This window comes from Cucurbita pepo, chromosome LG01, assembly GCF_002806865.2.
Source record: "Cucurbita pepo subsp. pepo cultivar mu-cu-16 chromosome LG01, ASM280686v2, whole genome shotgun sequence".
NCBI lineage: Eukaryota > Viridiplantae > Streptophyta > Magnoliopsida > Cucurbitales > Cucurbitaceae > Cucurbita > Cucurbita pepo.
The window spans coordinates 8,973,066-8,997,349 of NC_036638.1; the positions used below are offsets into that span (position 1 = coordinate 8,973,066).

Genomic DNA, 24,284 nt, shown 5'->3' on the forward strand with positions numbered 1-24,284 from the left:
AAAAAAAAAAAAAAAAAAAAAAAAAAAAAAAAAAAAAAAAAAAAAAAAAAAAAAAAAAAAAAAAAAAAAAAAAAAAAAAAAAAAAAAAAAAAAAAACTAAAACTGACCGTATTCGTGCTCGTATATAATAATGACCCTTCCCTTCTAATTCTCTTTAATTTCTACCAAAAAAAATTAAAACTAAAAATCAAGAAACCCTTTCCTTACCGCTCTCTTCTTCCATAGCTCTTTCTTGTCGCCATTGAAATCTGAGTTCTGTTTTTAGGGTTCTTCAAGTTCTTTAATCTGTATTGCTTCAATCATGGCTGTTTTCGCGTTCTTAGTGTTCTTCCTTGCCATAACTGGTCGATCTTGTAAGTTTCGACATGGGTTTTTTTCAGGGCTGTTTTCTTGAGATTTCCCTTATGGGTTTTCATTGATTTTGGTTTTTGATTGCGTTTCAGATGCCAACTATTGCTTGTGTAGAGATGGGGTGAGTCAGCAAGTCCTTCAAAAGGCAATAGACTATGCTTGTGGAGCTGGAGCTGACTGTTCTCCAATCCTCACCAATGGCGCTTGTTTTCAGCCCAACACCGTCAAAGATCACTGCAACTACGCCGTCAACAGCTATTTCCAGCGGAAGGGACAAGTCCAAGGAAGCTGCGACTTCGGCGGCGCCGCCACGCCCAGCGTTACCCTCACCGCCAGTAAGCCGGACCCTCGAAATTACCCTCTTGTCCTGTTTTACACCCATTATTGTCCACTGATTTCATCTTCTTCCTTGTGAATTTTTTACAGCCGTGCCCTCTGGTTGCGTCTATCCTTCTAGCCCCAGGTACCATTTCCAAGCCTGATACCGAATTTGTCCTTGTTTGCTTTCAGATTCAACAATATTCGGCTAATTTTTCTTAATTGGGGCCATCGATTTCTCTGTTCTTCAATGTCGCCATTTTTGACTAATACCAGAGACTTGTCGGTGCTGGGTTTGCNATCGATGCATGAATCCTCCATGTCTATGCTAAACCATTTACAGACTCCGTTATACATTTTGTATCGAAAAGATCAACGACACGTGAAATGAACTCAATCCTCTTTTGTAATCGACCAAAATTTCAAAATTCAAACCGACAAAATTTGATGAAGTTCAATTCGGGATGTGAAGTAAAGAAAAAGTTGACCCTATGGAGTGGTAGGCTTTTATATATATATATATATATATATATATTAATTTGAGAACCATACAGATCACTTTCACTGTATATTGAGGCAATGACGTGGAATCTAATAATTGAGTGGAGCCCAATTCATAAAAAGCTTTTAGAAATTCGCTTGAATTTTTCTAAAAGATACAATTTGTTTGAGACATGTTCATGGTGAAGAACAAAATTATATTCTTTTATTCACTTTAAACCCCAGCCAATGGCTTTGTTTCCATCACAAACCAAGGGTCAAAAAGAGAATTCACACCTTGTTATTAATAAAATTAAAATTTTAATATGTAAAGTATTTTATTTATTTATTTATTTTCATATATTGAATTAATTAAAACTATAAGAGACTTTTATTTATTTTATGTGCAAAAAAGATTAATTAAAACTGAAATTCTCAGCCCTTTATGTATGAATATATTCTCTCATACTTAATTAATTATGTTAATTGGGAATTAAAGCTACTTCTTATTTCTTAATATGAACACGCCCTGTTTGGGGACCCAAAACCTGCCCTTTTGCTACCTTTTGGAAGGATCCAAAACAACCCAAAAGGTTTTACATGGTAACATCAAGGATTCTTTTGGTTCGGTGACCGAATCATGTACGTACAAGACGACGCTTTAAATCGTGCTTGTAAAATTATGCTTAGATTGATACGTTATTTTTTTAGTTTTAAATTTCAACTCTACTTACAAGACGACAATTTAAATCTTGTTTGTAAGATCACGTTCAGATTGATACTTTCTTTTAGTTTTAAATTTAAACGTCTTATAAAAAAAAACACGTTTTAATAATGAGTGGTTTTTGGAAGAAAATATATATATTAAAAATAAATAATTTTTAAATAAATACATGAAAATTGTTGGGAATCACGACTCTCGGGTATGATATTGTCCACTTTGAGCATAAACACCGATGATTTTGTTTTGGGCTTCTCCAAAGTCCACTTGAGCATAAACTCTTATGGATTTGTTCTGGGCTTCTCTGAAATATTGTCCACTTTGAATATAAACTCTCATGGTTTTGTTTTGGACTTATTTGAAATATTGTCGACTTTGAGCCTAAACTCCCCTGGTTTTGTTGTGGGCTTCTTCAAAATATTGTTAACTTTGAGCATACACTCTCCTGGTTTTATTCCGGGTTTCTTCAAAATATTGTCTACTTTGAGCATAAACTCTGATGGTTTTGTTCGGGGTTTCTTCGAAATATTGTCCACTTTGAGCATAAACTCTCTTGGTTTTGTTCTAGGCTTCTCCAAAATATTGTCCACTTTGAGCATAAACTCTCATGGTTTTGTTCTCGGCTTTTCGGAAAGGTCTCCTATTAATGGAGAGAGTATTCATTGATTATAAATTAATGATTATTTCTTAAATTAACGGATGTAGAACTAAAATAACATAGCCGAAAATATGGCTTTACTTTCGAATTAAATATGGCAGTAAAACTGGAATTTGTACATAAAATAGAAAAGAACAAAAGACAGATGAATGAAGATGGAGGGAGGTTTTCCTCGAAAGAAAACAAAAAAAAAGGAGAGGCGGTGACACACCGACTGGTGAGCGTAGGACCAAAGGCACCACCAAACCAGCCTACCAGCGCAGCTTTAACCATTCAGTTGGGTTGAGTAAAAGTGGGGTTAGGTTATCATAACCCACGTGGGTTTAAGACCGTTTGAGCGAATTTTACACAAACGGTCAAATGCATGACACAAAGCTTCCCTCCTCNCTTTGGAGATATCATTTGATTTTCTTAATTTTTAAATATTTTTGGGTAATGGAGTTATGATTAGATCTAGTGAGAGCATCATATGAACTGACCTGAACCACTCTGTTTGGTGCCGTGAGCTGTCCATGATGATGATTTTTTTTTTTTCCTCAACTATCCTTGTCGTCTTGTTCTTCAGATCTTCCGATTTCTTTAAATCTGTATCGACATGTCATTTATTTTATTGCCGGTTTTTGTTGTATTTAAGCAATGCGGGAACAACACCGACGAGCCCCAGTGGAACTACGCCGACGATGACTCCACCAGGGATGCCGACGATGACTCCACCTGGGACGCCGTCGTCGACGAGTCCAGGAATGACGCCGTCGGTGTTCAACAACGGAATCAGCCCGAGTGGTAGCGGCGGGTTCAACGATGGCAGCGGCAGCGGCGGCGTGGGTTTCAGTGATAATAGGAACTCGTTTTTGGCTGTGGGCTCAACTCTGTGGTTAGCCGTAGTGTTTCTCTGGGGATGATGAAAATGGCGGATCGGTTGGTGGATCTCGATGAATGGTTGAGATTTTGCCACGTACCGTTCGGGGAAGGGTGGGAGTTACTTTTGACCATTGGCTGTGGAAGGAAGAATCTAGAGAAGAGAGGNTTTAAAAAAAAAAAAAAAAAAAAAAAAAAAAGATGAAGGGGAAGTTCGATTTAAGAATCTTTGGGTGTTAATGATGGTGTTGTAAATTTTAAGAGATTTATTTTCTAATTTGTGTTGGTGTAACATTCTCCATTCCTTTCCCCCTCTTAAATTAGTTGGAATAATGCTTGCATTTAATAATTTAAATATTATATAGTCCTTTTAATAATTCTAATATTTTAAAATTTATCACTATAATAATTTTAAATATTAATAATAATTCTAATGTTTTAAAAATTAGCATCTTTTATTAATTCTAATATTTTAAAATTTTTGCCATGATTTACTTTCGAAAAAAAGGTCTTTAGTTCAAATCTGGGATGAACTTATCATCGAAAGGAACTTTGCTCGTGCAATTGTGGGTTTTGTTACTACAGGCTCGGAGCTTCGCTCTTATTGTGAATGTTAACACTGTTATTGTGAGATTTTACACTGGTTTGAGATGAGAACGAAACATTTTCTTACAAGTGTGTGGAAACCTCTCCCTAATTAAACACGTTTTAAAACTATGAGGTTGTTGGTGATACATAACAAGCCAAAACGAACAACATTTATTAGCGGTGTACTTGGGCTGTTACTTATGGTATTAGAGTCAGACGTCATATGGGTTAATCTCTCATTAGTAAACATGTTTCAAAACCGTGAAGCTGACGACTACTTGTCCCAAGGAAAGGAGCTTTGCTCGTCCAATTGTGGGTTATTGCCACTACATGTTGGGGGCTTAGGAGCATCTATACTAGAAAAAGGAGCTTCGCTCTTGCAATTGGGTCATTGCCACGGTTGAGGTATATAGCAACGTTTTGAATTTGCAAGTACAACACCAAAAAAGTTTGGTGGCATTTGTCGTACCTACTTTTCAAAAGATTAATTGATTTAGATTTATCTTTTATCTTCTCTTATTGTGAATATTAACACTATTATTGTGAGATTTTACATTGGTCGATGATGAGAACGAAGCATTTTCTTATAAGCGTGTGGAAACCTCTCCATAATAAAACGCGTTTTAAATTTATGAGATTGTCGTTATACACAACAATCTCCAAACCGGATAACATTTATTAGCGGTGTACTTGGGCTATTACTAATGGTATTAGAGTCAGACACTAGACAAGATAATCTCTCCTTAATAGACACGTTTTAAAATCATGAGGCTAACGACTATGTGTAACGGGTCAAAGCAAACAATATCGACTAGTAAGGAACTTGGGCTGAATTTGATATACTAGTAGTAAAGACATCAGACGTGTGTAAGGGTGTGGAAACCTTTCGTTAGTAGACGCATTTTAAAACCACGAGGCTCACGATGATACGTAACAGGCAAAAACAGACAATATATGCTAGTGATCGATAAATATTCAATATTAATTATTAACGACGAATTTATTATCATTTTTCACATGTCCCATAAAATTTGGAGTGGGTGTAAATTCTCCTATTTATGACTTACCATGTGATCGATTATATAAATAGGCAAACGGTCCCTTCCATTATGAATAGCAATAGCATGCCCAATCATTGTAGGGATAATGCGAGATGCTCGGGACCAAATTACTATTATTATTATTATTTTTTTAATAAATGGTTCCCTCCTAATATATTTTATATATATATATATATATATATGTATGTATGTAAATGTAAATGGTGTATTAAATTAGTAGGATAAGAAATAAAATAATTCTAAAAGATAAGTTTAATAACTATATAATCATAATTATGCGGAGAATATAACTTTAATAAGTGGCTACTTAAAGAAATTTAAACTGCATGGAAATTTTGACTTAGTGTAAGAAAAGTTGACCGAAAGCGACTTTCAGTGGTGTCTTGTCATTACCTGATACTCATCACTCGATATTCTATAATAATTGCGTATGGGGGACTGTGCCACCATTTTCTTGCTACCATTTCTGCAAGATCGGAAACTGTGACTCCATGAATCTGTCCTCGTCTCCCGAATTTTTGGAAATGAGCAACTGATTCTGTTCTTGCTAGTTAGCGTTCTCAAATCTACTGAGGTTCGACTTCAAGGTTTTTGTTTCTTAATCTATTTGATTTCGTCTTCTGAACTTACTCGTTTCCGATTTTTGTTGTTATTTTTCTCAGATTTGTTCCTTCGATCCTACTAAAACGTTATCCGTTCTTGAATTTGGGGTTAGATTTTACCTCTTCGTGACCTTAAACTTGTAAATCGTTTTGGTTTCGTTTGAAAAATCTGTTTCTCTTGCTTCCTTCTCGCATGTCCGAGTTAGGAACCCGCACGTAAATGTAATTTAGTGTTCACACTCACAATGATCTATTATCATTTGTTTTGGGACTTGCGTTTTCTCTACCATTTGGAGATTTCTCGTTATCGTCACTGGTTTGTTGATTATTGTGCTCGATCTTCGATTAAGTGTTTTCTCAATGAAGAAAAACATTGGGACTGATTAAAACCACGGATCTCTGCAGGATTTCGCTGTTGATTGACCATATATATAACCAGAGGGGATTAGATTGTTGGAGGTTAAAGAATGTATATGGTAGAGAGTAAAGAAGGTGCCATAGCATGTATGGTATTGTCGCTCTGCTTCTTGGGGACCTTCCCTGCACTTTTGACTCTCCTCGAACGACGGGGGCGACTTCCTCAACATACTTACCTTGATTACTCCATAACTAACTTTTTAGCTGCTGTAATCATCGCTTTCACACTTGGTGAGGTTGGAAAGAGCTCAGATGCTTCTCCAAATTTTATCCAGCAGCTTTCTCAGGTTGCTTTGATCGTTTATTTACTCTTGGTTCCATATTTAATTGCTTGTGATTATGTTGTAACAGCCCAAGCATGAGGTTTCCACCCCCTTATAAACAATATTTTGTTCCCCTTTCCAACTGACGTGGGATCTTATAATTCACTCCTCTTCGGAGTCCAGCGTCCTTGCTGGCGCTTGTTCCTCTCTCCAATCAATGTGTGATCTCACAATCCATCCCCTTCAAGGCCTAGCGTTCTCACTAGCACTTGTTTCTCTCTCCAATCGATGTGGGATCTCACAATCCACTCTCCTTTGGGGGCTAGCATCCTCGTTGACACCCCGTCTAGTGCGTAGCTCTGATACCGTTTGTCATAGCCCAGGTCCACTGCTGTCTGATATTGTCCTCTTTGGGCTTTCCCTTTCGGGCTTCCTCTCAAGGTTTTAAAACGCGTCTGCTAGGGAGAGGTTTCCACACCCTTATAAAGAATGTTTCGTTCCCCTCTCCAATCGATGCGTGATCTCACAATCCTCTCCAATCGTTTTCTGTTCTATGTTGGTGACTAGAAGGGACTCTCTTATACTTTCTAATTCTGGATATATAAAGATGATCAACAAGAAACTTTCATTTGATCTATCCTACTTTTTTCCCCAAGGAAGTTGATTTGATATGCTACTCTATAGTCTTAAGACCTTCTGTGATAGAGATGGTGCATGTCAAAGGAAGAAAATATTTGATTTCATTTAACTTAACCTGCTTGATGTTCATAAAACGAGTATGAAGGGCATCTGCAGTTATATTTGTGCAAGAATGATGAAAGTTTGGAGGCAATGAGTAATTTTATTCATGTTGTAATTGGTGCTGATTCTTCTTGTATGCAGGATAATTGGCCTTCTGTCATGTTTGCGATGGCGGGCGGTGTAGCATTGAGTCTCGGAAATCTTTCATCTCAATATGCTTGGGCCTTTGTTGGTTTATCTGTTACAGAAGTGCTCATTTGTAGCATAATAGTAGTTATAGGTCTCCACCATCTTTGTTCTCACTCTATTTATCTCCATATGTCTCTCAAATATATGTGCCTGAAGTCTCATGGGATCCCTCCTCTATGTATTGCTTGATTCTTTTTCTTTTCTTTTTTTGTTAAAGGCTCAACATTGAACTACTTTCTTGATAACAAGATTAACAAAGCTGAGATCCTTTTCCCTGGCGTTGCTTGCTTTGTGATTGCGGTATGTCTTGGTTCTGCTGTTCACTCGTCCAACACGGCTGATAACAAAGCAAAGCTGAACAGTTTGTCGGCCAATTCCGATAAAGAGCTGAAGTATGTTTTCTATGTCTACCAATGTGTTTATTTTCGATATATTTCATATATTAGTCAACGTTATGATCTTATTCATATCCCCATAGTTGCCTGCCACTCAAATCCAAACCTTTGATTAGTTATTGTAACACCCCAAGCTCACCACTAACGGAGATTGTCCTCTTTAGACTTTCCCTTTCGTGGTCCAGCGTTCTCGCTGGCACACCACCTGGTGTTTGGCCATTTTTGGGGCTCAACGTCCTCGCTGGCACATCGTCCCGTGTCTAGTTATGATACCATCAGTAACCGCCCAATCCCACTGCTAGCATACATTGACCTCTTTGAATTTTTCCTTTCGGGGCCTGCATCCTCACACGCACTTGTTCCTCTATCCAACCAATGTGAGATCTCACGGTTATATACCTCTAGTTTTGGAAGTTATGTTTTTAAATTCTAGTGAAGTCGTGTTCTTGCAGTGGAAGCATTTGAACATATCCTTATGATAATGTTTACTTTCAAATCCCTTGTTACAGGCCAATAGATGTCGCTGGATTTCCTAGTAGGGGTAAAACTTCCAGAGCCATAGTTTACTACTCTCTTTGTGTTCATTCTTTGCAAGTTAAGTGAGGCTAACTTTTTTCTTTTAATTGGACTTGCATAGTTGAATCAACGGACCCGGAGAACGCTGATGGTTCGTTGCGAAAGGCCGAGGCTGGGACTGCAGATTTTCTTGTTCAGCTTGAAAACAGACGATCCATCAAGGTCTGTAATGCCACTGCAGTAACGAGCAGTTTTTGTGTGGTTGAATTCCTTATGTATCGTATTCTGATATTGCATGATGCTGCAGGTGTTCGGTAAGGGCACAGTAATTGGACTGTGCTTAACTTTCTTTGCTGGTGTTTCCCTTTCTCTGTTCTCACCTGCATTCAATTTGGCCACAAACGATCAATGGCATACTCTAAAGAAAGGTGTGCCACACTTGGCTGTCTATACCGCATTTTTCTACTTCTCGGCCTCTTGTTTTGTCATAGCCATCGTTCTCAACATCATCTTCCTTTACCGCCCTCTACTTAACTTACCCAAAACAACATTCAAAGCATATCTGAATGACTGGAATGGTAGAGGATGGGCCTTCTTGGCTGGATTTCTGTGTGGGTTTGGCAATGGTCTGGAGTTCATGGGCGGCCAAGCTGCTGGATATGCAGCAGCTGATTCTGTGCAGGTCAGTTTCTTCACCTCTCTATGATTGTAATATCATGATGACTCAATATTGACCGCTCCAGCTGGTCTTACAGTAAATTTAATTATATCAATACTTCAATACTTAGAACACATACCATATTTTCTTGCTTCAATCTCGAATGATTGTTTCAGGCATTTCCACTCGTGAGCACGTTCTGGGGAGTTGTTCTGTTTGGAGAATACCGTCGATCGTCGAGGAGAACATACGTGTTGCTTGTCAGCATGTTGTTTATGTTTACTGCAGCTGTTGGGATCCTAATGGCTTCATCAGGACATCGAAAACCTTAGAAGAACCAGTCATTAGCGCATCGCAGCAGCAGCCAAGATTGTGCAAATTGTTCCTTCTAATGTACTGAACTTTATGTGTGCAGTTTCTGTACAATAGTATGAAATAACGAAGAAGAAATAATGTTCCCCAATAATGTTATGTCCTATCGATAGGGAAAGTGTGAGTGATTGAATGAGTGATGATAGGAAGATTGTACTATGAAGAGCAAAAAGACTATATATATAATAAAAAAGATATTAAAATATCTATCTAGAGAAAATTTGGTTTCAAACCAATAAACAAATCAAAACTAAATCAACTCCTATAACGAGATTTAATCAGATACTAGTAATCTAAACAAATACGTGATATTTAACACTCCTCTTATTTATAGGCTGTGAACTTCAAATTTTTTCTTAAACATATCTTACTTTAATTATCTTTCTGTTTAGAGGTCGATCAACCAACTCCCATGTTTTGTCTTTCTCGATCATCGAAAGCTCCTCCTCTGACAGGTGCAGCAATTCAATGTTGACTGTTTGTTTGCATCATGTAACCCTGCAGGCTCACAAACAGCTACAGCTACATTACATCTTTGATAAATATCAGACAGTAACCTTGTACCTCTCACATGTGCATCATCAACCAAAACATCAAGTTGTTCATCTTCCGATTCTTCTTGTAGTTCATCTTCCAATTCTTCTTGTAGTTCATCTTCAGGCTCTTCTAACATGCTACCAAAGGTTAAATTGTTTGGTGCATTAGAAATATGATTCACCTTCGTCAATTCTTCCCAATTCTATTGCTCATTTTCAGCAAAATGAACATCTCGGCTCACAATAACACGACTAGTGTGTGGTTGAAAAACTCTGTAAGCTTTGGATATAGTGTTATACCCAACAAAGATGTCAGCTTCTGCCTTTTTGTCAAGCTTATCACGCTTGACCTGTGGAATGTAAGTGAAACAAAGACACCCAAATACTCTAAGAAACTTTAAAGAAGGTTTTAACCATACCAAGCTTCAAATGGTGTCAGGTCCTTCACAGCTTTTGTTAAAATTCGATTTTGCAAGTACACAGCAGTGTTTGCTGCTTCTCCCCAAAAACGTTTGGGAAGATTCTTCTCATGAAGCATGCATCTCGTCATCTCCATTATGAATCTATTCCTCCTTTCACTGACGCCATTCTGTTGAGGAGTGTATGGTTCTGTCAATTGATGTTCAATTCCAGTCTCTTCACAAAACCGGTTAAAAGTTTCTGAAGTGTACTCCTTGCCATTATCCGATCTTACCGTCTGAATCAAGTATGCACTTTCATTCTCAACTCTGGCTTTGAATTTCCAAAATATACCGACAACTTCTGACTTCTGCTTCAGCAAGAAGATCCAACACATTCTTGTTAGATCATCAATAAAAATAATGTAATAAAGATTACTATTTAATGATGGTGTTCGCGGAGGATCACAAAGCTGCAGTTTTTTTTAGGCTCTCCATGCCTGTTTAGGAAAGGGTTGCCTATGTTGCTTTCCAAAATTACAAGCACAGAAAGGAGGTATGTCATCATCAATGTGAGTCCTTCTACCAGCTTCTTTGACTGCATCTGAAGCAAACCTCGAGGATGAAAGTGCCTAAGTCTTTTATGCCAAATCTCAGTGGCACTAGCTCTGGATATAAAGTTCATCTGCTCTTTCTCCGTCAGATTTAGAGCAAAGTTTTTTCCTTTCATTTTGACATTGAACAAGTCTTTATAGCCTTTATCAAGTAACTGACCAGCAGATTTTTATCTTTTAGGTACAAATAAAACATTTGGAATAAATTTTGTACCTTCCTAACTATAACTTGTTATAGCTATTGTGCCTTTTTCTTTGACTTCCAAGTGTTCACCATTGCCAATCCTCACTCTCTCGACTTCAGTATCTCTTAATTCCTCAAAAAACTCCTTGTCATATGTCATATGATTTGTGCACCCAGTGTCAATCAACCAGCTCTCGCTTGATTCTTTGTCTGAGGAACAAGTGACCTCAAACAATTGATCTTCTTCTTCTTGATCAACTACCTGTGCATCTACTTCTTTCCCCTGTTCTCTCTCGACTTCAGTATCTCTTAATTCCTCAAAAAACTCCTTGTCATATGTCATATGATTTGTGCACCCAGTGTCAATCAACCAGCTCTCGCTTGATTCTTTGTCTGAGGAACAAGTGACCTCAAACAATTGATCTTCTTCTTCTTGATCAACTACCTGTGCATCTACTTCTTTCCCCTGTTCTCTCTCGACTTCAGTATCTCTTAATTCCTCAAAAAACTCCTTGTCATATGTCATATGATTTGTGCACCCAGTGTCAATCAACCAGCTCTCGCTTGATTCTTTGTCTGAAGAACAAGTGACCACAAACAATTGATCTTCTTCTTCTTGATCAACTACCTGTGCATCTACTTCTTTCTCATGTCCTTTGACTTTGCAAATCACAGCTTCATGTCCAAGTTGATTGCAATTGGAGCATTTGGCGTCAGGTCTTCTTCAACACTTGTATGGTGGATGACCTTACTTCTCACAATGACGGCAAGGTGGATGAGATTTTTTGAAACATGCTCCTTTTGTCTTCTGATAAGATGAATCTCCGATTGGTTTTTGAAAATTTTCTTGTTTTTAGTTGTCTTGATGCTTAACAGGTAAGACACCTTCAATCACCCCTTCTTGCCATTATAGACTTCCTTTGCTCTTGTGATGGTAAAGCATTCAAGAGTTCTGTAAGAGAAATCTTTGACAAGTCTTTAGTGTTCTCCAGAGTAGTTATGGTGGCTTCAAACTTCTCTGGAATAGTGACTAGTAGCTTTTCAACGATTCTGGAATCATTTAACACAGAACCAAGCAATCTCACCCAATGCTGAGAAGATCATTTGAGATACAGATGCAAATAGGTAAGCTTTTGCCTTTGATTTTCTTGTCTTCTTTTACTTCTATGCTTTGATTTGTGCTACAATAGGATTTGTTGGAAGTGGAGGAACCTCGTAATCCTCTCTTCCCAAAGATCCAAAGCCTCCAGATAAGTCTCCATACGAACTGTCTACGGATCTATCAGCAGCGAATTCCCCATGCATCTCGATTTGATAATTGTCTCCGTCGAAGACTGGTGGTGCAACCGCTGAAAAACTGGATTCTTCTTCCATATTGATGTCACAGATCCCTTAATAAGACGGCTCTGATACCAATTTGTTAGTGCTTCCCTATTGATCTCACATATCCCTTGATAAGATAAGATGACTCTGATACCAATTGGTTAGTGAAGTAGTGAGTGAATGAATAGTTGATAAGAATATTGTATTATGAAGAGCATATATACGGAGAATATAAAAAGATATTAAAATATCTACCTAAATCAAAACTAAATCAAATCNTAAGATGACTCTGATACCAATTGGTTAGTGAAGTAGTGAGTGATTGAATAGTTGATAAGAATATTGTATTATGAAGAGCATATATACGGAGAATATAAAAAGATATTAAAATATCTACCTAAATCAAAACTAAATCAAATTAAAACTAAATCTTACCAGATTTAATTAGATACTAATCGATATATCTGATAACAATCTAAACAAACCACTGATAGTAATCTAAACAAACACGTATCTTTAACGAGTATAAATAAAAAAACTTTAAAAATGAAATTAAATATTTGGCTAAAATAGGTAGATTATAAAATATTATTTTATTTTATTTAATTAGTTAAACAATAGCTCATAACTATTTTATTAATAATGTAAATGAAATAACTAAATACTTCAAATTTTTTAGAACTAAATTAATTTGTTAATTAGATTTGGTTAATTGAAAAGGGTAAAGTTGCTTCTTGTTTTTAAACTTTAAAATATTCTATTTTAATTTTTTATATTAAAAAAAAAACTGTTAATTCTCATATTTATTTTGATATTAACAAATTAATGGAGTTTTGAATTTTAGGGATCAAAATAAATATTTTAAAAATTTGGAGATACAAAATAGAACAAAAAAGGGAAAGATCTAGACCTAATTAAAATGGGTTAAATCATATTTTTTAAGATTAGTTTATAATTAGGTCTATATGGCCAAGCCTTGTAATTAAATTACTGATTCGCACTCGTCAATTGAGATTTTTGGAGGATGAGATGTTCAAACCGTGTTCATCTTTCGGATTTACTGGCTTCCCACACTGTGAAGCCTCTAGTTTTTTCCGATTTTGTTGGAACTGTTTCATGAAGACATCACTCATTTCCGACTGTAGGGTAAGATTTTCTCTGTTTGGAAGCTTGAGCTTGGAACTGAGTTGGATCTTTTAGAAATGTTGTTTTCTCTTTCTTCCATCTTGTATCCCTGAGTTTGGAATCCTTTTGCGAATTTAACCTGGATTCAGACTCCAGCGATTTAAAGGTTCCTATGCGTTATCTTTTCTGGGGATTATGTTATGTTGTTTCTACAGTTGTTGAAATTGAAACCCGGATTTCAATTGGCTTCAAATTTCATTGTTCTTAGGTTTTTTTTCTTCTACGATTTGGTATAATTCTCGTTCTGTCACTGTTTGATTTGATCTCGCATGTTTTCTCATTGATGGAAATGGGTATTGATTAATCATCATTCTGTGCAGAGTTTCTTTGGTATTTGATAATCGCTCACCATATTACCAGAGTGGGCTAGGATTCTTGTAAGTTGAAAGATGTATATGGTGGAGAGTAAAGCAGGTGCTATATCATGTATGATGTTGTCGCTCTTCTTTCTGGGGACCTTCCCTGCACTCTTGACACTTGTTGAACGGCGGGGGCGTCTTCCTCAGCATACTTACCTTGATTACTCCATAACAAATTTTTTAGCTGCTGTAATCATTGCTTTGACTCTTGGTGAGATTGGAAAGAGCTCACAAGACAGTCCAAGTTTTATCCAACAGCTCTCTCAGGTTGGTTTCATTTATTTACTCTTGAATTTTCATTCAGCTTCATTGGTTTGGTTTAATATAGACTGATAAGACACTTCCAAGATCTGTCGGCTATTCTCTTGGATCTTCTGATTTGAGATTTGAGAGGTTACTGTGAGATCCCACATCGATTGGAGAGAGGAATGGAACATTCCTTATAAAGGGGTGGAAACTTCTCCCTAGTAGACGTGTTTTAAAACTGTGAGGTTGACGGCGATACGTAGCGGGCCAAAACATACACTATCTACTAGCAGTGGACTTGGGTTGTTAGAAATGATATAAGAGCCAGACACCAAATGGTGTGCCAGCGAGACGCTGGCACCCCAAGGGGGTGGATTGTGAGATCCCACATCAGTTGGAGAGGGGAACGAAGCATTTCTTATAAGGGTGTGGAAACCTCTCCCTAGTAGACGTGTTTTAAAATCGTGAGATTGACGGCAACTGCTTCGCTCCTACACCTGGACTATTCTTCTTTCACTCGGTAAAGGAGAGGGCCAAAACGGACAATATCTGCTAGCGGTTGGTGTAGGCCGTTATAGTTACCCATAATCTCTAGAACTATCTGTGGTAGAAATGATGTGCACTGAAGAAAGAAAAGATTTGATCCCATTTAACTTGATATATCCAGCGTTCATAAAACGAATATGAAGCGTTTCTACAAGTAAAGTTGTAATGAAATTGTGGGCAAAGTATCATTTGTAGCCATGATTATCACTGTCTTGTGTAAACTAAACTTGGTTGCATTCCTTGTAAATCATACGTCCTTCATTTAGATTGAGCTTCATGTTATCTTATGAATTCTTGAAACATGCAACTTTTTCTGAAGAATTAAGATGTTCCTTTCAGTCTTTCTATATTGCAATACCCAATTTGCCTGCTGATTTTGTGGTAATTGTTAATGCATTCTTGTTAAATCACGTTGTAAAAGGTATCTAATCTTCTAAACTACTGTATTCAGGATAATTTGCCTTCTGTTATGTTTGCAATGGCTGGTGGCGTGGCACTGAGTATCGGAAATCTCTTAGCTCAGTATGCTTGGGCGTTTGTTGGTTTATCTGTGACAAAAGTGATTTCTTGTAGCATAGTGGTAGTTATAGGTCTCTATCTCTATCTCAGCTGCATTCTGCCCCTTACTAAATTAACCAATCTGTTGTTGTTTTGTTACTCAATATGTGTATGAAGTTTTATGAGATTCACCCTTCTGGTTTTGTTTTTGTTTTTGGGTAAAAGGAACGACTGTGAATTACTTTCTTGATAACAAGATTAACAAAGCCGAGATTCTTTTCCCTGGGGTTGCTTGCTTCTTGGTTGCTGCATTTCTTGGCTCTGTTGTTCACTCATCCAACATGGCCGATAACAAAGTAAAGTTGAAAAGTTCATCTGCTGATTCTGAACAGTCCATGTATGTTTTCTTTTTGTATGAATGTGCTAATCCGTAAGACATTTTCTTGTTTAGTTCATGTTATGGGCCCTTGAATCCAAATTTGTGATTGTTTTATATGCATTTGGTCGTTTTCGAAGCTGTGTTTTTTAATTTCGCTTCAGTAGTGTTCCGATATTAACTTCCAATTCTGTTTCGACAGGGAAACGAAAGTCCCTCTGATTTTGAATATGGGTAAATCTTCTTGAGCTATGAAGTACACAACTGACTTTTGGTTCATCCTTTGCAAATGATATAACTGCTGAATTCTTTTGGTTTTGTATAGTTGAACCAACGAACCTAGAAAGTGCTGCTTATTCTTCACGGAAGGCGAAGGCCGGGACAGCTGACTTTCTTGTTCAACTCGAAAATAGAAGATCCATCAAGGTCTGTAATACTGATATTGTAGCACTCCTCAAATATTGCTTCGCTTTCTCTTTTATTCTTACATGTACCTAATGGCTGCATACTTGCAGGTGTTTGGTAAGAGCACACTGATTGGGCTGTGCTTAACTTTCTTTTCTGGTATTTCCATTTCTCTCTTCTCTCCATTATTCAATTTGGCCACAAATGATCAATGGCACACTCTAAAGGAAGGCGTCCCGCATTTGACCGTCTATACCGCGTTTTTCTACCTCTCTGCCTCGTGTTTTTTCATAGGCGTCATTTTAAATGTCGTCTTCTTTTACCGTCCTATGCTTAATTTGCCCAAGACAACTTTCAAGGAATATCTAAATGACTGGAATGGTAGAGGATGGGCCTTGTTGGCTGGAGTCTTGTGTGGGTTTGGCAATGGTCTGGAGTTTATGGGCGGTCAAGCAGCTGGATATGCAGCATCAGCTTCTGTGCAGGTCAATTTTTTTCACCTCTTTTGACTGCACTCCAATCCCATATTAACTCCATACTGATAGCTCCTTGTTTCAATCTCGGATTCGGCTGTTGTTCCAGGCACTTCCACTTGTGAGCACGTTTTGGGGAATCGTTCTGTTTGGAGAATACCATAGATCATCAAGGAAAACATACATGTTACTTGTCAGCACCTTGGTTATGTTTACAGTAGCTGTTGGGGCCCTAATGGCTTCATCAGGACATCGACATCGACATCGAAATCAGGCTAGGACTGCAACCTTTTGAAGGAAATGATAGCTTCTGGTGGCTGCTCCGTGTTGTCATTCCATTCTATGGATGTCAGCTGCTCGCATGTCAGCATGTTGCTTATGTTCACAGTGGCTGTTGCGGTCCTCATGGCTTCATCAGGACATAGACATTGGAAAATCATTAGGGAAAGCTTGTAAAAGCTCAGCCCTTCATGCCAAATAGAAAGGAATCACATAATGTTGAAGCTTCTTGTACTGTTGTAGAGGAATAAGTAATGTTGGAAGAATGAATTCCATTGTTAATGACTGTAATTTGAGGAACATCTGCGCAAAAAGTTGCAGCTTCTGAAAGTCGAAACACTCGACTTCGTTGGTGGATGATATCTTGAATGTAGCTACCAATCGTTCGGACGTGATTTAATAGAAGATTTGAACTTCTAAGTTCTTAGTTGAGTATTTACAGTGATATTAGAAATTCCAGTTAAAGTTTAGATCGTTCACACTAGTTCGACCTATAAATCAACGAGGCGATAATTTATAGAAGGTTAAAGAGTTCGATCAGTTCTCGATAAAGACGCACGGAATTCGACTTGAAAAAGTCATTTAAATTACTAAATCGAATGACTATTCTCCACTACACCTACAAATTTTGAACTAGGGATGAAAAAAAAAAAGTAGAGGGTAGACTTTGACCGAGGTAAATGACGTGGCATTCCAGCTAGAGTGGGGAAAGGGCCGTAGTAATCGTACACGTCAGCATTAGTGGGCCAGCCGAAGGGAGCTGTTAAGGTTGGCGCGAAACGGAGCCATTGTTCGTTACTAATGGAAACTGAAAGCCGCGAGACTGTCGGAGCGCCTTCCATCTTTTATATTCTTTCTTCCCCCTCCCTGAAACCCTAATTTTTGGTTTCGCCCTTTTTCTTTTTCTCCGATTTGTTTTTGCTGTTTGTTTTTTCTTGTTTTCTCCTTCCAATGAAAGACAACGAATCTTGGAAGTCCGTTCCTGCATCGTTGTGCCTGCCGGGAACGGATTTCCGGGTATTAACGAAACTAATCTTTCTCTGTGTTCTTTTCTTTTGCCTAGATATTTTTGTTGGATGGTTCTTGCTTCTTGACGTTGATCTTTAATTGAACACAGGCTAAATCTCCATGGCTTTCGGGGATTTTTGTCGTCGGTGTCGCTTCCGGCGAGATTTAGCGGCAGTGGTTAGGTTTTGGAGTTAATTGGAACGCAAGGGGTTGCTTCTTGCGTGTTCTTATCCAAGTGAGTTTCTTATGAACTTCGGTTTTGTTTAGCTGATGATGCATGTCCATTTTAAAAAAACATCAGTGTTCATTGCTGAAAAGGGCTATATTTCGTTGATCCTCACGTTTGTGGTTACCGATTGATTGATCGACTCCCCGTGTTTTCTCCTTCCTTTTTTCAGTTTTTTTTTTCCCCGAGAATGGAAGAACCTATTCCATTTATTCTGTTGTTTTCTTAAAAACTTATGCAGAACAGCATATTGCAAGCCATATAGTCTCTAATTATATAGCCTTGAATTGTCTAAAGGAGCAAAAGCTGCATTCATGGTTCTTATAAAAAGTCATGTTGCTCCTGATAGAAGCCAAAGAAACTCACATTTAGAAACGGATTCAGGATCTATTGGTGGAAGTGGGAGAAAGCTTGAAGTAGATAAACTTGAAACTATTGAAGAAGGCGAGAACAATAGAATATATGGCAGCGACGGGTAGATGTGAAACAAGCTCACATTCAACAAAACAGCCAGATATTATAGGTTTAGGCAGTACACATTCTGAAGATACTGCTGGGGAAGGATTTTCACTTTCCCCAACAGAGCAGCTGGCGTATGGGTCTTCATCATGTATAAACTTGTTGGAATTATCAGATCTTGTTCAAGTTGACGAAAATGTTAACCGACCCGAAGCAGGCACAATTTTCTTGGGAAATCCCGATCATGATGTTTACCAGCTTCAATTTAAAGATGATGAGAGCGATGTTTCCAGCATTTGTTCTGCCAAATCAGAGAAGAGTAGCGGTTCTCAAGGTCCCACATCTGCATCTCAAGTTTATGATATTACCCATGAGTCTGGTGGAAATGCTATGTCTCCAACCCAATCCCCTCCTCTTCAGACAATGGATCGTGTGGGAGGATATGAATCATATGATCCGTCAAGAATTCCATCTGCAGTTTTCCAAAGAAGTAGATCATCCACTCCATTGGAATGGAGTATTGCTTCAAATGAATCCTTGTTTAGCATTCATGGTGGAGATGATAGTTTCTCCGGAGATAATTTGTCGATGTTGAGTGATTTAGGGAAGTCAGACGAGTTGACGAAGTCAGACGAGTTGACGAAATCAGACGAGTTGACGAAATCAGACGAGTTGACGAAATCAGACGAGTTGCTTGTGTTTAACTCACCACCTGCAGTTATCACGTCAAGAGAAACTGAAATGAAGAGTGTCGAATATGAAGAGGAGCCTAAAGTGGCAGATACCACAGAATATAACATTGAAGATAAAGAGGGTTTGGTTGCAGAAGATCTAAGTGGAAGAAACGTACTGCCTCCTGCATTATCATCGAATTCCTCTAGCAGATCTCGCCACTCTGAAAGAAGTCAATGCAGCTCAAATTCCTTCGCTTTCCCCATGTAAGTCTTTGCTCATTATCTATTTGCTAAAAAATCATTCTTGGAATTCATGTTTTCCAACTTCATGCTTACTGTCACTTCACTATGGCAACTTGTTAAAACATTAGGTTCTCGACCAAAAGGTCAGAGTTTCAAATTCTTATGCCTACTCGTTGAACTCAAAGAAGAAAAAAAAAAAATTGCTTGCTTTCGATTATTCTACAAAGGAACAGGCCTTCCCAGTGATACCAGTTCATAATGCCTTGGCCTTCTGCCTGCTTAATAGTCATCATGTGGTTTGCTTTTAGACTACTGTCTCTCCTCGTTTTTTCACATCTAACAAGCACAAAGATAGTCTGACAAGGAATTGACCTTCCACGTGAATACCAGTTCATAATGCCTTCTCTTAGCCTTCTGCCTGCTTAATAGACATCATCTGGTTTCCTTTTAGGCTAGTATCTATTGTCGTTGTGCGTCCAAGAAGTACCTTTTCTTTCAAGCTCCTTATCTTTTCTTCATGAATTTATTACAGAGATCTTAGCTTACCAATTCTATGAGGTCGATGTCTCTTTGTTAGATCATTATCATCTGGAAACTAGTTGATATTGTGAAAAGAAAGTATTAGCATGAAATTAACCAGTACTCATTATCTGCAGTTTGGCCGATGAGGTGGCTCAGGATGTATCTGTGCTTGCGGATGATAAAATAGAAGGTGCTCCAGTCTCTACAAAATCTCATCATGCAAACTCTTGGTTTCCCTGCTGTTCATGTTCTTGTTACAAATGGAATTGCTATTCACGTTCTTGTTGCAAATGGACTTGCTGTTCATGTTCGTCTTGTTGCACATGGAACTGCTATAGTTGTAATTTTCGTCCTCACTGTCATTTTTGTCCTCGATGCCGTATTTTTTACCCTTGCCATTTTTGTCGTGGTTAAGTGGACAATGTCGCAGAAAAGACAGTGTCTATGAATATTTTCTTGATTGTTCATATTAGTCTGTTTAGGCATATAGAAACAGGGTGAGTGATATATGTAACATATTGAATCCCCCTCATTCAGGGAGGGCTTCACACAAACAAACTCATTCCTAGCAGTTTAAGTTATGGTTTTGATCCATAAAATCTCCAGCTGAGAGCCATTCAAAAATCTCTTTCAAGACATGACTCACTCTACAAGGTAAAGAAGATAATGAAGGTATTTAACAAAGGATCTCTTTACTTAAAAACACTAAGTTCTCTATGTGTTCCTATTTGAAAGCTCCCCAAATGTTTGATGGGGTTGACCGACAAGGATGGTGGCCACACACCATCACGAAAAAGAACCAGAATTGGGATTGACAACTATATGTCTTAGTGGGTGAGCCACATTTTTCCCACCAGCATGCTTCACAAACTCTGCTGGCGACAGAAACTTCCCATGGCATACACACATTATCCTCACTTCCTCCCCTTTCCCATACTTGTAAAGAATCCCTTCCACCCTTCTCCCATCAGGCCCATCCCCTATTGTGAACACACAAGGCATGTCTTCCATCGACGACGTCCCCGTTTCTCTCCCCCTGTTCTCGCCCAAATCGGGCTTCTTTGATGGATTTTTCGTCTCTGCTTTGGAACTGCCCGATGGATTCTCACACGTCTTCGATCCTGAAGAACCTCCAGCCTCTTGGTTGCCTTGCTCTTGCGAGGAGCTTCTTGCTTCGCTGTAACTGCTTGATCCTGCAAGAAGATGAACAGCACTTTACAAATAATGCAAATAATCCCTTCAGAATGTATTCGCTCTGAATAGCATTGAAAACTTAACTATCCTGAACAAACTTGAATTTAAGCAAACCTAAAACATATTACTGATAAAAGGAGGACAATGGCCAACTTTATTGTAAGCGATCCAACTTCACTCACAATGGCCTTCAAAGATATTATCCAAAAACCCAACGAATAACGTTGTTTTCCTATTATTTGAAACTAATCAAATCTTAGACACCAAGTAAACAAGGCCCGAATCGTCATATATACACATCGACAATGCTACAATTCTGTTTTATTGCAATAAACTCGTAAACAGTAACCTTGGTGACCCCGTAAAGAAGTTTTGTAGCAGCCCAAGCCTAAGCCCATCACTAGTAGTTAGTTTTCTTTGGGCTTTCTCTTCTGGGATTCCCCTCAAGGTTTTATGTGTCTGTTGGGGAGAGATTTCTACACTTTTATAAAGAATACTTCGTTCTCTGCTCGCTAAGTCAAATACAATCTCATGAACTGCCTTACGAACAAGACTTGAACAGTATTGGTGGAAGGAGAGAGTTTCATTGTTCAGGAATACAGAACTTGATATGCTTAAATGATCTCTTACTTTCTTGCAAAATAGGCCAATATTGCTGTAATGTTTACTGTACCACCTAATCTTAGTCCATTTGTCACATTTCAATATTTACTATATAGGACATCCTTATCACTCCTGCTTTTGGCTAAAACAGAACGAGCGATTCAAATTCGACGCCGATCGCTCCATCTAGGCGTCACCGTATATCAATTTGATTCAAAACTGTTGGTCAAACCTAAGTCAGAAGCTCTAGCTAAAGTTATCAACTAACTACTTGTGCATATTACATAGCTTAGGCGCTGAGAAAAAAAAAAAAAGCAATGGCCAGACAGTTCCAATGCGCCATATATGAGCTTGGGTGCTTTATTTTGCCTATGCCTTTGATTTAAAAGTACCTTTCAGATCATGAATTGCAAGCTAAGAAATGGAGTTCTATCATGAACTATGCCAACATTTTCAAATAAATAGTAACATTAGAAGGTGAAGAATGAGCTACCTTGGATGTGTTTGCTGTCCAATTCCGACATCCCCGATGAGCTTCCGCCCTGTGATTCGGCGGAGCACTGAGAACCAGGCTGTCCGAGCCCCGGTAAACCTCTGCTGCCGCCGCCACCACCGCCCGATGTACAACCACCTTTCCCTTTGACAACTTCATCCACAATTCCGCCGATAACAGCCTGTCGAGCACCCGCCGCCCACGTTGTCGACCCGAACGGCGGCGCCACTGTTGTCAAAACACCCGAACCAGCCCTTTTCTCTCTCAAATTCAATCCAGCAAGGCCTCCAATTTCACGCCTCTCTTCATCAAAACACCCACCACTCCCCATCCCAATTCCATCCTTATTCCTCTGCTTCTCAAACCTCCTCCTCTTCGCCTCCATTCGCCTCAACGTCTGCAATTCCTTCCTCTTCCTCCACTCCTCTTCCGTCTCCGGTGGAAGAGACGACGTCCGAATAAGACCCGGGTACGATACCGCCATCGGAGTCGATGCCTCGTCGTCCCTCAAACGCATCGTCCCAGCAATAGACGACGACCGAACAAGCATCTTGGAATTCTTGTCAACCCCAAATCGACCCCCAAGTGAAAGCCCAAGATTCAGCTCAATCTCCTCTGCATCACCCTCTTCATTAAACGCCCCAATTTGGGGCTGATGTGAATTTCTACACAAAAATCTCTGCAACAGATCTGTTGGGTACTTCTCAGTTTGCAGAGGAACCTTCTCCATTCCTCTACTTCCTCCTTCGTTGGCTTCCCCCATCGTTCAATTCAAAACAGAGCAACCCAAAATGTTCATAAACCATCACGATCTTGTTTATTAGCTAAACCCATAAAGAATAAAGCAAGATATGATGAATCAAAAACAAAACCCAATACTCAAACTAGCAGAAGAAACACATCAAAATATGATCTCAGATCACATTTCCATATAAAAAATGAGAGAAAGAAGATGAAAAAGCTTTCCATTCCAACAATGATTCCTCAAGTAGTTGAAATAAAAATAAAAAAAATCTGGAGGGAAATCAAAATATGAACAGTGTTGTAAAAGATCTCCAACAAAGTGGAACAGCAAAGGAAAGAAGGAGAAAAAAAATTAAAGAAAGAGAGCGCAAAAATAATTGACGAGTGAAAGAGAAATTGAAGGAAACAGAGAAGCGGAGAGAGGAAAAAGGAGGAACTTTTTCTCTCCTCCCCCCATGAAAATTTTATTTTTTTTTAATTTTTTTAATTTTTTTTTTGGAAAAAAAGATAAAATAAAAAAAAATAAAAATGTTGTACCGAAAATACCCTCCAGGGAGAAAAATGCCTGCGGGGACAAGTGGCATCCTAAGTCGTAGTAGATGGACACGTGTCCGACCTGACACAAAATTTCTTCATCTTTTTTAAAAAAACTCCGCTTTCGTCCTTTTGGCGTGCCTACCAACAATTTTTCATTTAAAGACACGTGTCAAAAATATAGCGAATAATCATAAATTCCACGTATAGGTCAAAGCTAAACGTCTTGACTGTTCGACACGTGGGCATATGGATATGGGCGACGAAACGGTGTTTGGTTTTTTTTCCTCGGCTCTCTCTATCCTTTTCCACGCGGTCAAATAAAACCCGCTAGAAGTCAACGAGAAATCAAGCGATGGATCGGCGAGGAGATTCGGAAAAACAGGGACCCACGTGAGGCAAGTTGCAAGGTTATTTATTTTTAAAAAAATTAATATTAAATTGCCAAGTTGGGAGAGTGGGGCCCGCGGGTAATGTTGGGTGAATGGACACGTGTCGAAGTGGGTGAGGTTGGGAAATACTTTAGAGCGTGTCAATAATCAACTTGTTGAATGCGACGGCTCGGCTGTTCCTTGCCAACTTGCTGACACTAAGCATGTCCTTCTGTCGGAAAACAATTAGTTTAATTAATTTTATTTATTATTATTTATTTTTTTAATTTTATTTATTTATTATTATTTTGCCTTTTTTGATTCCTCGAGTTTTCACTATTTTTGTAGTCTTATCATCAGAATAATCTTTCCTTCTTTTATGAGACAGGAAAATCGTGCCAAATATATTTTTTGCTTTATTATAAAGTTTATTTAAATTATAAATTTAACTTCTTTCCATTAAAGTAATTATGAGATAAATTTCACTATTTATTGATTTATTATTTAAATAAAATCGCTTTTATAGACATGATTTAAACTAATTAATTTGTTTTGATTTTATATCCTCTCTTAATATTATTATATGAAATTACAATGGAAAAT

At 38.2% G+C, this 24,284-nt stretch overlaps 5 protein-coding genes across 11 annotated transcripts; 4 read left to right on the top strand and 1 right to left on the bottom strand.

The window, feature by feature from the left end:
* The first annotated feature begins 103 nt into the window (after nt 1-103).
* LOC111788133 (PLASMODESMATA CALLOSE-BINDING PROTEIN 3-like) lies at nt 104-3,552 on the top strand. Its single transcript, XM_023668354.1, has 4 exons — nt 104-353; nt 444-686; nt 778-814; nt 3,163-3,552. Exons 1-4 carry the CDS (start codon nt 302-304, stop codon nt 3,428-3,430), a joined length of 600 nt encoding a protein of 199 aa, XP_023524122.1. The 5' UTR covers nt 104-301; the 3' UTR covers nt 3,431-3,552.
* A 1,922-nt stretch (nt 3,553-5,474) lies between these two features.
* LOC111793293 (ureide permease 2-like) lies at nt 5,475-9,381 on the top strand. 4 transcript variants are annotated; one of them, XM_023675144.1, is made up of 9 exons: nt 5,475-5,609; nt 5,698-5,745; nt 6,043-6,341; nt 7,200-7,338; nt 7,465-7,639; nt 8,152-8,183; nt 8,280-8,380; nt 8,466-8,840; nt 8,993-9,373. In XM_023675144.1, exons 3-9 carry the CDS (start codon nt 6,105-6,107, stop codon nt 9,146-9,148), a joined length of 1,215 nt encoding a protein of 404 aa, XP_023530912.1. In that variant the 5' UTR covers nt 5,475-5,609; nt 5,698-5,745; nt 6,043-6,104; the 3' UTR covers nt 9,149-9,373. The 4 variants fall into 4 exon arrangements, with proteins under 4 accessions (XP_023530912.1, XP_023530887.1, XP_023530896.1 ...); XM_023675119.1 differs by lacking the exon at nt 5,698-5,745 and having other exon boundaries at nt 5,475-5,622; XM_023675128.1 differs by lacking the exon at nt 5,698-5,745.
* A 3,837-nt stretch (nt 9,382-13,218) lies between these two features.
* On the top strand, nt 13,219-17,045 carry LOC111793317 (ureide permease 1-like). Of its 2 annotated transcripts, none has more exons than XM_023675157.1 (8): nt 13,219-13,389; nt 13,749-14,054; nt 15,031-15,169; nt 15,303-15,474; nt 15,656-15,687; nt 15,779-15,879; nt 15,969-16,343; nt 16,441-17,045. In XM_023675157.1, the coding sequence occupies exons 2-8, from the start codon at nt 13,818-13,820 to the stop codon at nt 16,624-16,626; spliced, it is 1,242 nt and encodes a 413-aa protein (XP_023530925.1). In that variant the 5' UTR covers nt 13,219-13,389; nt 13,749-13,817; the 3' UTR covers nt 16,627-17,045. The 2 variants fall into 2 exon arrangements, with proteins under 2 accessions (XP_023530925.1, XP_023530932.1); XM_023675164.1 differs by lacking the exon at nt 13,219-13,389 and adding an exon at nt 13,404-13,534.
* Nucleotides 17,046-17,340: 295 nt separating this feature from the next.
* LOC111793332 lies at nt 17,341-20,207 on the top strand. 3 transcript variants are annotated; one of them, XM_023675172.1, is made up of 4 exons: nt 17,341-17,627; nt 17,728-17,853; nt 18,142-19,241; nt 19,877-20,207. In XM_023675172.1, the coding sequence occupies exons 3-4, from the start codon at nt 18,307-18,309 to the stop codon at nt 20,154-20,156; spliced, it is 1,215 nt and encodes a 404-aa protein (XP_023530940.1). In that variant the 5' UTR covers nt 17,341-17,627; nt 17,728-17,853; nt 18,142-18,306; the 3' UTR covers nt 20,157-20,207. The 3 variants fall into 3 exon arrangements, with proteins under 3 accessions (XP_023530940.1, XP_023530948.1, XP_023530956.1); XM_023675180.1 differs by having other exon boundaries at nt 17,341-17,853; nt 18,086-19,241; XM_023675188.1 differs by having other exon boundaries at nt 17,341-17,853; nt 18,229-19,241.
* A 210-nt stretch (nt 20,208-20,417) lies between these two features.
* Nucleotides 20,418-23,210, bottom strand: LOC111793351 (ninja-family protein AFP3-like). The gene is made up of 2 exons (XM_023675198.1): nt 22,033-23,210; nt 20,418-20,935 (listed from the first exon to the last, which is right to left on the bottom strand). Exons 1-2 carry the CDS (start codon nt 22,793-22,795, stop codon nt 20,529-20,531), a joined length of 1,170 nt encoding a protein of 389 aa, XP_023530966.1. The 5' UTR covers nt 22,796-23,210; the 3' UTR covers nt 20,418-20,528.
* Nucleotides 23,211-24,284: the final 1,074 nt, after the last annotated feature.

Coding starts and splice junctions, on each gene's coding strand:
- LOC111788133 (XM_023668354.1), top strand. CDS start 302: ATGGCTGTTTTCGCGTTCTTAGTGTTCTTCCTTGCCATAACTGGTCGA. Junction 354..443: donor TGCCATAACTGGTCGATCTT/GTAAGTTTCGAC, acceptor ATTGCGTTTCAG/ATGCCAACTATTGCTTGTGT. Junction 687..777: donor CAGCGTTACCCTCACCGCCA/GTAAGCCGGACC, acceptor AATTTTTTACAG/CCGTGCCCTCTGGTTGCGTC.
- LOC111793293 (XM_023675119.1), top strand. CDS start 6,105: ATGTATATGGTAGAGAGTAAAGAAGGTGCCATAGCATGTATGGTATTG. Junction 7,339..7,464: donor TAGCATAATAGTAGTTATAG/GTCTCCACCATC, acceptor TTTTTGTTAAAG/GCTCAACATTGAACTACTTT. Junction 8,381..8,465: donor AAAACAGACGATCCATCAAG/GTCTGTAATGCC, acceptor ATGATGCTGCAG/GTGTTCGGTAAGGGCACAGT.
- LOC111793317 (XM_023675157.1), top strand. CDS start 13,818: ATGTATATGGTGGAGAGTAAAGCAGGTGCTATATCATGTATGATGTTG. Junction 14,055..15,030: donor TTATCCAACAGCTCTCTCAG/GTTGGTTTCATT, acceptor TACTGTATTCAG/GATAATTTGCCTTCTGTTAT. Junction 15,170..15,302: donor TAGCATAGTGGTAGTTATAG/GTCTCTATCTCT, acceptor TTTGGGTAAAAG/GAACGACTGTGAATTACTTT.
- LOC111793332 (XM_023675180.1), top strand. CDS start 18,307: ATGGCAGCGACGGGTAGATGTGAAACAAGCTCACATTCAACAAAACAG. Junction 19,242..19,876: donor AATTCCTTCGCTTTCCCCAT/GTAAGTCTTTGC, acceptor CATTATCTGCAG/TTTGGCCGATGAGGTGGCTC.
- LOC111793351 (XM_023675198.1), bottom strand. CDS start 22,795: ATGGGGGAAGCCAACGAAGGAGGAAGTAGAGGAATGGAGAAGGTTCCT. Junction 20,936..22,032: donor GGACAGCAAACACATCCAAG/GTAGCTCATTCT, acceptor ATCTTCTTGCAG/GATCAAGCAGTTACAGCGAA.